This window comes from Hibiscus syriacus, unplaced genomic scaffold (genome assembly GCF_006381635.1).
Source record: "Hibiscus syriacus cultivar Baekdansim isolate YM2019G1 unplaced genomic scaffold, ASM638163v2 tig00009009_pilon, whole genome shotgun sequence".
In the NCBI taxonomy this organism is placed as follows: Eukaryota; Viridiplantae; Streptophyta; class Magnoliopsida; order Malvales; family Malvaceae; genus Hibiscus; species Hibiscus syriacus.
The window spans coordinates 2143813-2156151 of record NW_024062181.1 but is presented as its reverse complement, the minus strand read 5'-3'; the positions used below and the strand labels follow the sequence as shown (position 1 = coordinate 2156151).

At 34.9% G+C, this 12339-nt stretch overlaps 1 protein-coding gene and 1 pseudogene across 1 annotated transcript; one reads left to right on the top strand and one right to left on the bottom strand.

Annotated features, from left to right (window-relative positions):
- Positions 1-1898: 1898 nt before the first annotated feature.
- LOC120202993 (receptor-like protein 43) lies at positions 1899-5709 on the bottom strand. The gene is made up of 6 exons (XM_039203371.1): positions 5224-5709; positions 4791-5003; positions 4251-4543; positions 4078-4149; positions 3874-3945; positions 1899-3105 (listed from the first exon to the last, which is right to left on the bottom strand). The coding sequence occupies exons 2-6, from the start codon at positions 4889-4891 to the stop codon at positions 2615-2617; spliced, it is 1029 nt and encodes a 342-aa protein (XP_039059302.1). The 5' UTR covers positions 4892-5003; positions 5224-5709; the 3' UTR covers positions 1899-2614.
- LOC120202804 overlaps positions 5479-12339 on the top strand; it is a 30280-nt pseudogene continuing 23419 nt past the window's right edge.

Below are 12339 nucleotides of genomic sequence, written 5' to 3'. Positions count from 1 at the left end.
TCTTCCTGAAAAAACAACGAAGCATCTAACTTCGACAACACAAACCCTTCAGTCAACAAACCCTAGAGTTTTTCAAACCACGCCCTCAAAACTTGCTTCAAACCATAAGTCGCCTTCCTCAATTTGCAAACAACCACCCCTTCGTCACCAACCTCATACTCTGGAGGTTGATTCATATACACTTCCAAGAGTCCCCAACAATCTTTAAGAAATCCTTGTTTTGATCCAGAAAATTAAAGAATTTTGCTATATCTCTAGAGATAGTACTCGAAAACTGCTAGCTCTCCGTCAGCTAAGGTCTCTAGTTAGACTCTTCCGATCACTCGAGCTTCCAAATAATCCATGTTTTTCGGATACAATAGTATCATAACCTCCGAGTCAGGTACAATTCATAGACAATACCTTTAACAGTTTCATGTGATCTATAAAAGTGAAATTCAAGATTTCACTATTATATCTATTTAGTCTGTTGACCTATAAGCAGTAGTGAATTCATAATGCAACCAGTTAGAGCTACTATAAATAGTCCTTAACTACGAGTGAGAGAGGATTCTCCCCACCATCTTTTCTATATAGACTTTTATTTTCTCTTTATACTTTCATCTCTCATGAAAAAAACACGGCTATCACATCACTAGCCACGACTTTTCGTTCAAACTAAAAAAATAAACCAACAACAGCCGATGAGACAAACTTATTCCTGTCAACAAATTTAAATGGTTACACCATGCAAAGTGAGGACACATATAAGGATGATCCATTGCCTCAAGCAACTCCAAGCATTCCATAAACTACAACATATAAGAATTCAAAGCATGGTTTTCAGTGCAAACAGAAATTTCCTAAACGAATCCAAAGATTTCCAGCAACCTCTTGCTTAAAATCCAGCAAGTGACCCCACAAATACCGTAATTGGCAGTAACATAGAATGTCCAACCATGCCATTGAACTTTGCAAGAACAATTGTGATCAAATAACAACTTTTGGGTCTAAACTCAAGTATTTGTTTAAATTGTTATATTTTTGTTTAAAATTATGTAGGACATTATATCGTAGTGGCATGTAACAAGAATAGAGCATGTCATGTCGAATATTAAAATATATATGGATTTTCATTTTTAACGTTGCGAAAAAATTTGATAATTAAATGTAACACTAATTTTTAATATTTTAGGATAAATTTAATTTAAAACAAGAGTTAAAATTAAACAGTAAAAAACATAAATATTAAGGATTAAATTTATTATTATATTAAAAAAACTGTTTGAATATAGGTGGTCTTCTTTAGTGTAGGTTGAGTGTGACTTTGCTATGTTGATTTCTTTCTAATCAATCATTTAGTTGGTGTATGTTAGTAGTGGGTCTTTGAGATGTAGTTTTTACACAGTTGTGTTGTACTCTTTTCCTAGGTAGAGGGAGGTTTTAAAGAGTCATACAACTTAAGTTTTGAGATTATATAGTTAAATTCTCAATAAAATCATATTTGTCGAGAAAAAAATTAAATAAACTAATGACTAATCATGGATTCCAATTGATTAGAAGTACTTGTGTCACTGAAGGCGCGTAATTTATTCATGACATAGAAATACTGCAAATGTTCATAGATGAAAACAGATTAGATTGAGGAATACTCACAGTGAAACTGTAATACCTCCAACTCGGGCAACTCACCAATAACTCACGAATCTGTCCCTGAAGTTTGTTTCTAAAAGATTGAGCAGAGTCAAGTTTAAGCTCAGAGAAACTCTCCAGACTCTCACCGGTAAGCATCGTTCGATAAATCCAGGGAGTTCAATCTTTTTAAGGTTCCCAGCTGGGAGTAAAGATATAAAAACAGCTTGTTTTGCAAAAGATTCAGCCAAGAGTCTTGTGTACCATTTTATAAATCTTTGCTGAACTCTCTCTATGATCTTAACGAGCCACCGTGGTTTTCCGGTCGTGAATACGATGTATCCCATGCTCAGTCCAAACACCAATCCACTTCCATAACCCATCAATATAGAAAATTTCCAATTCAATTCACCATCATCACCATCATCTTCTGGATCGATTGTTGTCGGAGATTCCTCGTCATTATCACAGCTTTTTGATAGTGGTAACCCGCATAAACCCCAGTTCCCCAAGTAGGAATCATTAGTGAAAGTATCAAATTGTTTTCCTTGAGGAATAGGTCCAACAAGATCATTTCGAGAAAGGTTCAACACTGCTAAAAATCCAAGATTTTTCAACTCTGGTGGAATTCTTCCATGCAGCTTGTTTGATGAAAGATCTAATGATTCGAGTTCTGAGAGGTCACCTAATGAAGATGGGATAGGACCTGTTAAACAGTTTATGAGAGAGGTTTAGGACAATAAGTGAATGAAGCTCTCCAAGTGTTTCAGGAATTTCTCCGAAGAATCGATTATTTGAAAAGTCTATTGCCATCCAATTGGTCACTAGTGAGTGAAACTCTCTTTCCAAACCCTTTGAAGTAAAATATAATTCGTGCACATAGTAGATCGATCCATCATCCAATGAGTAGTTCAGGTACTCAGGTTCAGCTTTCTTTTCGTTCCCTTCTCTAATGGCGTGTAAATTTTTCAAAAATTTTGCAGGTAAATAACCACTGAAGTTATTATAAGAAGATCGATGACACGCAACGACCGAAGGAAACTGCAACATCTGAGTTATCAACTCGACCGTAAAATCGGTTCGATCTTAAGATAAGAACTTGCAGCTTATCCAAATTTACTAACCAGTATGGGAAAGAATCATTTAAATAGTTGTTCCCAACATCAAGAACCTTCAACTCTTTGCAATTACTCAAAGACTGTGGTAGTGACCCTTCTATTTGGTTGTTGTTGATCCGAAAACTTTGTAACGTGCAACCTTGAGCAAAACTTTTTGGTATTTCACCATGAAAATTATTGTTTTGAAGCTCAACGAGTGAAAGAGAAGAAGTCAAGTTCCCAAGGCACTCTGGGATTTTTCCATCCAATCTATTTTCCGATAAATAGAGAGAATCAGGGGAACTCAGATTGCAAATTGAGTAAGGGATTTCTCCAACTAAGTAATTATCTGCAACACCATACCCTTGCAATGAAGGTTGAAGATTTGGAATTTGCCCTTGGAGAAATTTTGGAATAGAGTTAGAATTAGTACTTCCAACATTCTTTGCAACAAACAAGAAGTAGATGAATTATAGGCATATATATATGCATATATTTGAAAGGTATTATACAGGCATATATAAAAAAAGGTTAACTACATCAGATACCATCGAACTTTAGGCATTGTATCGTTTATACAACTGAACTTTAATTTTTCCATTTATACCACTGAACTTTGATTTTCGTTTCAATTAAACCTGAACCGTTAAATCGTTAACGGCACAATAACGCCGCTAACAGCTGCCGACGTGACTGACAGTTCGACGTAGACACCTCACCAAAATGACGTCATTTTGATCCGACTGTTAACGATTTAATGGCCCAGTGGCAATTGAAACAAAAATCAAAGTTCATTGCTATAATTGGTAAAATTAAAAGTTCAGTAGTATAAACGATACAATGCTAAAGTTTGATGGTATATATGTAGTTTAGTTAAAAACACCCTATTTTTTTATTAAAGTCACTTTGGCCCTTATTCTCTTTGTTTGGAGCATTTTGGCCACCAAAGTTTCATTTTAAGACAAAAAGACCCTTAATGTTTGATTAAATAGTCACTTTGACTCTTATTCTTTTTGTTTGGAGCATTTGGCCACCAAATACTCCAAAAAGATAGGGGCTAAAGTGACATTAATCAAACATTAGATGCAATTTTTGACATTATGACAATTATAAAAAAGTGAATGTATTGTAGCAATAAAAAAGAGAAAAGTAAATGAAATCATACCTGATAATTTATTTTCTAAAACAAAAAAATCTCGGAGGAAAGGCAAGTTTCCGATATTCGAAGAAATTTCACCTGAAATATATAATTAAACCTATCACAATTTGCAAATATATTTCTAGCAAACTCTTCATTTCTTTCTTCAGGATTAGGCGCCTCTATGTATTTATATATTTATTTGTTCTAAGAGAAAATACGAGATTATACCCCTTAAGTTGTTATAAGAAAGATCAATGTATTCGAGAGAAGTCATATTTCCAATAAACGATGGAATTTCACCTGATACATATAATTGAACTCGTCAAATTTGCTAATATATTGTGTCAATAAACTACACCAATATAAGAAAAACGGTGTTCTATGATCATCACTTCACGTACCGGAGATGTTGGTCTTCGGGATGGAGAAATACACAAGTGAAGTTAAATTTGTGATTTCTAAAGGTACAGTCTCTGCCTCCAAATGATTGTCGTACAACTCCAAGTGTTCTAAACTTTTGCATTTGAATAAACTTGATGGAATTTTTCCAGAAAGTTGAATTCCAACCAAATTAAGATGAAGTAACCGAGGAAGGTAATCAATGTTTGGATGAGAGATGACCAAAGAGATTGTTGTTTCCCAATACAATTTCTTGCAATGCAGAAATGTTGAAGATTGAGGAAGGAATGGACCCTGCAATAAATAAGATCAATTGGCTATACTAGAGATGGACCGAGTGGGGTTGACAGGGCGGTCGTCCCTGTGAAATTTTCAAATATTTCTCATATTTTTAAGATATTTTATTTGTATTTCTTATTGATAATCTATTTTCATCACCTAACCTCATACATCCATCCCTGACTATATTGTTTAAAGTCATGCTTCAATACTTAAAAATGGAAAAAAAAAACAAAGAAATTAAAACAAGGAACTGTTTACCTGTGAGGTTGTTGTAACCAAGACAAGAGTGTAGTATAGTCAAATTTCCGATTTCTATAGGTATAATTCCATTCAAAGAGTTGTTATACAATGACAAATACATCAACTCTTTGCACTTGAATAAATCAGTTGGAATTCTACCAGAAATCCGATTCCCACTCAAGTTGAGTTCTTGCAATTTCGAAAGGTTATCAAATTTCCCGATTGCAGATGGCCTAGACGGGGATGTTAGTTATAAACCAATGTTTCACTAATGAAAAAAATAAAATTCAAGATCAGAAAAGTATGATACCTGAAAGAGAATTGTTATCTATTCCATCCATTTCAAGTTTGAAAGATTCCCAAATGTTAGAGGAATCTGTCCTTTGAATCATTATCAAACAAGACGAGTTCTTCTAGTTTTTGATAAATTTCCCAGAGCAGATGGGAGAACACCAGTGAAGTTGTTGCCATACAGAAACAAGCTTCGAAGCTTAGTGAAGTAACCAAACCATGATGGGATGTTTCCTTCAAAGTTGTTGCTACCAAAGTTTAAATATTCCAGCCTAGCAAATTGGCTAACTCGATGGGTAAAGAGCCATGGAAACTATTGTGGCTAATATCGAGCCAAGCAAGGAAAGACAAATTTCCCAATAGAGATGGGATGGTGCCTTTGAGATCCATACTTGGCAAATTCAGAACGATGACTCTATGGTGTCTGGATCCACAGGTGACACCAATCCAATTGCACACAGAGATAGAAGTGGACCAATTGGTTGCGAGGAGGTTGTCTGGATCATGAGTTATATGGGATTTTAAGGCTAAAAGAGCGGATTCATCGGTGGTGATGTTGGCAGACAAAGTAGCCCTCAAGGTTGCAAATAGCAGCAGAAACATAAGAGAAGGGAGGAAGGAGTTTTTGCCATAAGGTTGGGTGTGATCATAAAGAGAGAAAACAACAGCTGAGTTTAATGCTTCTCTATCGTTATTTCAAAGTCTTTAAATACTTGGGGCCCCAAAAGGAAAGGCTGATATGCAAGATTTGAAATATTTTTTTATTAATACGGGGTAAATACAAAATAATATATTTTTAAATATAACTCTCAACTATTTGACATTCAACGCTCGTATCCCTAACATTTATAGTATTTAAACTCGGGATCTCAATGAATAATAACAATTCTTTTACCACCGAGTTCGTTGGATTCGTGCCAAGATTTGAAACATGAATTCAAAAGAATGGCCACCGTTTCAAACAAGTAACCTCAACATGCGAAACATCAAGGTGAGAAGAATTTTTCTTCTTTTATTAAGTTGAAAAGTAAACTCCATATTGGAAATACAAAATCAAAAGAATGACCTCCTTTTCCAACAAGTAATTGAAATTTTGTCACCTCTGACAAGACTGCGCGTCTGGACTGTTGTTATACACGATTGAACCAAAAAATCATGCTTTTATTATAAAGTAGTCACCGAACTTTTAGGATGCCTGCATTTTGATCATTGAACCTTTAAGAACTTACAATACGATTTTTGAACTTTTAATTCACTTTCATTGCGATCATTGTCGTCAGCTGACATGACATGTTATTTTCTTCCTCTCCTCTCTCTTTTCTTTCTCTCTCCTCTTTTTCTTCCATAGTCGAATATTCCTTTTCAATGCTCGACTTTAAGCCCACCGCTTACCACTTCAACATCCCTTCCGACTTAACTCACGACAAGTTCCGCAAGTTAATCCTTAGCTTAACTCATCTCCACCATGACGTCATTGTTGTTCGATTCAAGACTAGTGCAAATTAGGCTGACCAAAACTCGAGTCGACTCGAAAAAATATTTTTTTCAATTTCGAGTTATTCAAGTCGATTTGAATTATCAATCCAGTTTTTGAATTTGATTCGAGTTGAAATTTCAAATTTGTGAATAACTCTAAAAATCAAAAATTTTGATGAGTATTTTGACATATTTGTAATTTGGTTCCTGATTTCCTATTCCTTCAATTCCCCCTTCATTTTAAGTCAAAATTTTACCAAATTTGAATCATATGCTCATAAACCATTATAGAATACATAATATACTTTCAATTCCACTTTTGATAACAAATTTTCTAATTTTCAATTTAGTCCTTCAATTTTGCATGATTTTCATATTTCTTCAATTCACCCTTCATTTTAAGTACGTTTTTTTAATCAAATTTAAATCACATACTCCCCTACCATTATAGAATACCTACGTAACTTCAATTCTTATTTTTTTTAATAAAAATATACTCTCTCTTTTTAATTTAGTCCATTAACTATTCATTTTACTCAATTTAGTCTTTTGATTACAATTGTTTACAAATTCTTTCTTCACATCAATTCTTTGACTCCTTTATACTCTCATTAATCTTTTGTTCTCAAAAACACCTTATTTGAAATATAATATTTTGAAATATATTTTATAATTTTAGATTGCACGTGATATATTAAATAACATTGTAATGTGAAAATAATATGAAGAAATATATATCTTACATGGTTAGAGAAAATCGAAAAATTAGAAGAAATTTGATTGCAGGTCGTCGACGGGCACCGAACGCTGGCATAAGATGAAGGCTTAAATGGATTGACTATTGGTTCCTTTTGATCATAGCAATATCCAGAGCATGGCTGGCATTGAGTCCATGTTAATTGGCTAGCAGTGTCGAAAACCAAGGAAAGCTTTGTATTCGACCCACCAAAGCCTATGCCGACTTGGTATTTCCCGGTGCCGATCGAGATTCCGGGTTTGTCTTGAAGTAATGTCTTCTCCAAGGAATTTGAGGAGGCCATTAATGGATTGAATCAGCTCGGGGTTGGTCTTGGTGAAGAACTTCGGCATGAGAGGGAACAAGATTTGCTTTGTCTTGGCTCAGTCCCGAGCATGGACCATGCTTGTATTGATGATCTTTCCTTCATACCTGTAATAGATGAACATAAATTAATAATATGTTTTTACTCTTTAAATTTTAAAAGTTTGTACTCAATATAAAATTATGTGTCTGTCTCTGCATATATATATATCAAAGCTATGGGAGATAAAAATTGAACCTTTGGGAGTGGATTTGCAAACAGTTGATGGCAACAGAGAAGTGGTTCGAAGACTGTGAGTATGAAGAAGATCCATGGTTTCAATGGTTGCGGTTTCGGGTCGGAAGCCATAGTTGTTCTTGAAAGAGCAGAGAAGCAAGAAGAAGAAGAAAAAAGAGATCACCATCGACTAAAAATTCAGTTTTTCCAATTATTTCAACTTGGAAGCAATTAGTACTTCTTGTTGCGAAAGACGGCTATCGGATAGAGCAAAATCGCAACTGATAATTTGAGAAAATAAATATGAAGTTAAAAGAGACAAAATTTACGTGGAAAACCCCTGAATAATATAGGGTAAAAACCACAGGCAACGGTAGAAGAATTTCACTATGGGAAAATAGGAATTACAACTCCTCTCAATTGACCAAGGAGAAAACAATGATAATTCTCTCTTGATAAAAAGGAGAAAACAACTCTCAAGAAACTCTCTAAATTCTCTCTAGTATTGGAAGAAAGCTAGAATACTTTGGGATGGTTTTGAAGCTAAATGAGTTAGGGTATTTATAGTCGAAGTCTTAAGGACTAATTTGTAAATACCCTAAATTACAATGACTAATTTAAGCTTTTACCATTTTTTCCAACAAATTAGTTGAAACTTTTGACAATTTGCATTGAATGAATTCGGTGCATTAATGCACCGTTTTCCTTGACTTTTCAACAATCTCCCACTTAAAGATTTGATTGGAACAATCATATCTTCACACCATTCTTTCTACCTTGTACCTTCATGTTGCTTACGTCTCTGACAGGCCACAGGAGGATCGACACCATGTAAATTTATCAGCATTGATTGCCTTCGTCATGAAATCTGCTATGTTATCTTTGGTATGGATCTTCTGCATATCTATCGTCCCTTCTTCCACCTTTTTCACGAATGAAGTGGTATTGAACTCGTATGTGCTTTGTCCTTGAATGAAATGAAGGATTCCTTGCTAGATGCAAGGCGCTTTGACTGTCACAAAACAGAGAGACATACTCTTGATTGTGCCCAAGCTCTTCCAAAACATCTTCAACCAAATTGCTTCTTTACTGGTGTCGAAACGATTTTTAAAACGGCGGGGAGCGAGATTTTGGAAACCACGTCATTTTTAATTATCCATTTTTACAATTGGTTTTTAATTAAAAACAATGCGATTTTAGAAAACCTCTCGTTTCGAAAACTTTGGTATTCATTCACGATAAAAACACAGGTTAGAAGAGTTGCCACCAATCTTTGATTAGGGTGTGATTGGACACCCAAAAATGTTTTGTCATTTTAAATAAAAATTAATTTTAATTAAAACAACAAATTTTGGTTTGCGTTACCAGAAAATGAGTTCGGGAGTCGGTTACGCGTGGGGAAGGATTAGCACCCCCCACAATGCCCTAAATCGGTACCTCGTCGATTAATTAATATCTTTGTAATGAAACTTACAAATTCGATTTTAATTTGGTTTATGATCACCGACAAAACAACACATGAATTTTACAGCATTCAAAAGCACCAAAATAGATAAATTAAAATTACCAGGCCTTTAGAAAGATAAAGAATATTCGATTATTTACAAATATCGAGACCAGATCTTAGATAAGTTCTAACTAACTTTTCTCGATAAATTTAAGTACCCGAATATTTCTTTTTCTTCCATTCCAAATTTTAAAAGTGGTAAATCAATTTCTTAGGTGTCACTGATGGGATATACTTTTAATTTAAAATCGTCAAAAGAGGATATCTAATCAGTTAAGACAACCCACTTAAACAATTTTAAATTAAAAGGACATTACCCTTAGTTAAATTATGTAATCATGTCGAGTTATGCATATGAGGATATTATACATAATATGCAAAAAAGATGTTAAAGAGAAACCTATGTCTAAACGATCATAAGATTTTCATATTTTCAAAGGGAATTAGTGGATTTTGTAATATTTTAAGATTATTAATTCATCCTATTCATATTACATGCAAAAGTATCTCTACATTAATTAACCATTTAAAATAATATTTGTCTCATTTTAGGAAAATAACTACTTAAATTAGAGAACACTCACGTAATACATGAATACATACAATAAAAATTCATTCATAAAAATAAAGGCATACTACCATTAACTCAAGCTTAAATTTAAATATTGCCATAAAGGACGAAAATAGAAAAATATTAAAATTTTAACCAAAATACCAATAGATTAAAGTACTAATCAAGCCTGCTATGGGATTAAATTACAAAGTGTCTAAAATCACGAGCTAAACAAGAAAACAAACGAAAATGAAAAATAACATAAGCCGAGGACTGAAATGGAACGCGCATAAACAAAGAGAACCAAATTAAGAACGCACAAAAGATTCGTTCAAGGACCAAAATAGAATGGGTTGAAACATACTGGACCTCTCAACTGGTTAAACCCTATTTACCACACGGCTCATCTTCCCCAAGATATCAATACGCCACCGTTTGACACCCTCATGAAACTACACCGTTTTGGGTGTGCTAATATATGGATACTAGGTTAGAATTCTTAACCTAATTTCATTTCTTTCTTAGCCCAAACAGATACTTCCCCTCCCCACGCCGTTTTCTCTCTACCCCTAATATTCTTTTCAAGTTCCCACACTCCAACCCAACAGAAATGAAAAACCCTTTGAACAATCTTCTCTCCACCGCATAAAGCTTCGATTAGGACCCTAAAATGGTACAAAACTCACCCTTACACTTAAACTTGACCGAAACCCTATTCTAAAACAACGACCTAGCCCAAGATTTAGACCAAACCACTCGAAATCCCTAACAAAACTCCTCAACAAAACATCATGAAGTGACCATAACCCAAAAGCACGAAAATCTTACCCTCAATAACTCAATGGCGTTCGGGTTTCAAGCGACGGTGATGGTTCTTCTCTTCGCCTCCCTCCCCCAAAGGCAAGAATCGTGATGTTTGTTCTTAAATATTTCTGATTATTGTTGATGGATTCTTGCTTCTCACTATTTTTTGCTTGGTTTTTGTTTTTCTCCTCTTTTCGTACTGATGCCCCCTGTTTTCACTCTGTTCTTTTCGTATTATACCCCCTATGGTATATAAAAAAACATTCCTTGTTTATGGGCTCGAGCAAAATACACATGAACGGCGGTAATGGCTTCCGGGAATGGCCGACAAGCACGAGTGTATGTTTAGTGGAACAGCGCACTGTCTCGAGGCTCTAACGTGTTGCGAACCGTTGGATCATGAGGCCAGATCCAAACGGCCAGAATAGGGCTAACGATGGAATGTTTAGGTTTAAAAAACCCTAAAATTACTATCACTCTTCTTGAACCATCAGATGAGGGTGGCCCAATCCTGTGGTCTACAACGTGCGGCACTGGGAACCTCTCAAGGGAAAACCCTTACGGGTTTAGGGCCTCTTCAAACGGGATGCAGATTTGGGCTCACGGAATTCGGGCCTGTTGTAACTTGTATTAATTTGGGTCTGTAAAAATCAAATAACATGTTTAGTGTGTTTTTAATTGTTTATTTATTTAATTGTTTAATGCATGTATATATATATATTAATAATAACAATAAACTCGAATTAATCATCGAATAAGACCCTGAATAAATCGAGCATCTACAACTGACTTGTGTAGCTGTTATATATTCTGCTTCTGTTGTGGATGTAGCCACAACTGATTGCAATTTTGAAACTCAGCTTACAACTCCATCAGTTATTTTGAACACATATCTTGTCATAGATTTACTTTTATCTAAATCCCCTGCATAGTCAAAATCTACATACCCATTGATTAGTAAGTTTGATCCTCCGTAATATAATACAACATTTGAGGTTCATTTGATGTATCTCAAGACCCTCTTTAATGTATTCCAATACTCTTTGCATGGATTCGCCATTGTAACCCCCCAAACCGATGCGGGTAGCCCGATCCGATCCGGGAAGTCACATTAGGGCCACCGGAGCGACCCTCTATAAAAATAGCGGAAAATTTAAAACTTTTTATCAGAACATGTAAACTCATAAAATCATTTATCAGTATTCAGAAATAAAATAGATTTCAGACTCGTATTTAAAACAAAATACAATTACATGCCCCCTAATCACATGTACCATACTCTGCAACAACGCCGGAAGAACTCCCTTACTGAAGTCGATAGATGCACTGGTACAAATCTTTTAACCTGAAAAGGTGAGTAATAGAGTGAGCTTTGGAAAGCTCAGTAATACAGAACTACCAGATGATGCTGAAAAACGTGCAGATACAGATAAACATATTTTCCTTATTGGTTCAGATATTTACAGATTTTTATGTTGAGCAGAGATCCTACTGATATTTCAGGTGGTAACGGACAATGAGCTTTCGTTTCAGAGAAATATTTCGGATGACTGAGTTCAGGAGATCAGAATAGGTTTTCTAGTGTGTTCCCAAAAACCATGTAACTTTTCAGATCTTTTTTAAAAACATATATATATACCCCCATCCGTCACGAACAAAAT

Bases quoted from the DNA above. Each gene is read 5' to 3' on its own strand.
- LOC120202993 (XM_039203371.1), bottom strand. From the start codon at position 4,891: ATGTATTTGTCATTGTATAACAACTCTTTGAATGGAATTATACCTATA. The intron at 4,544-4,790 runs AGGTAAACAGTT...TTATTTATTGCA, and splicing joins CTTGGTTACAACAACCTCAC to GGGTCCATTCCTTCCTCAAT. The intron at 3,106-3,873 runs GTATGATTTCAT...AATTTCTCCAAG, and splicing joins TTTAGAAAATAAATTATCAG to GGCAAATTCCAAATCTTCAA.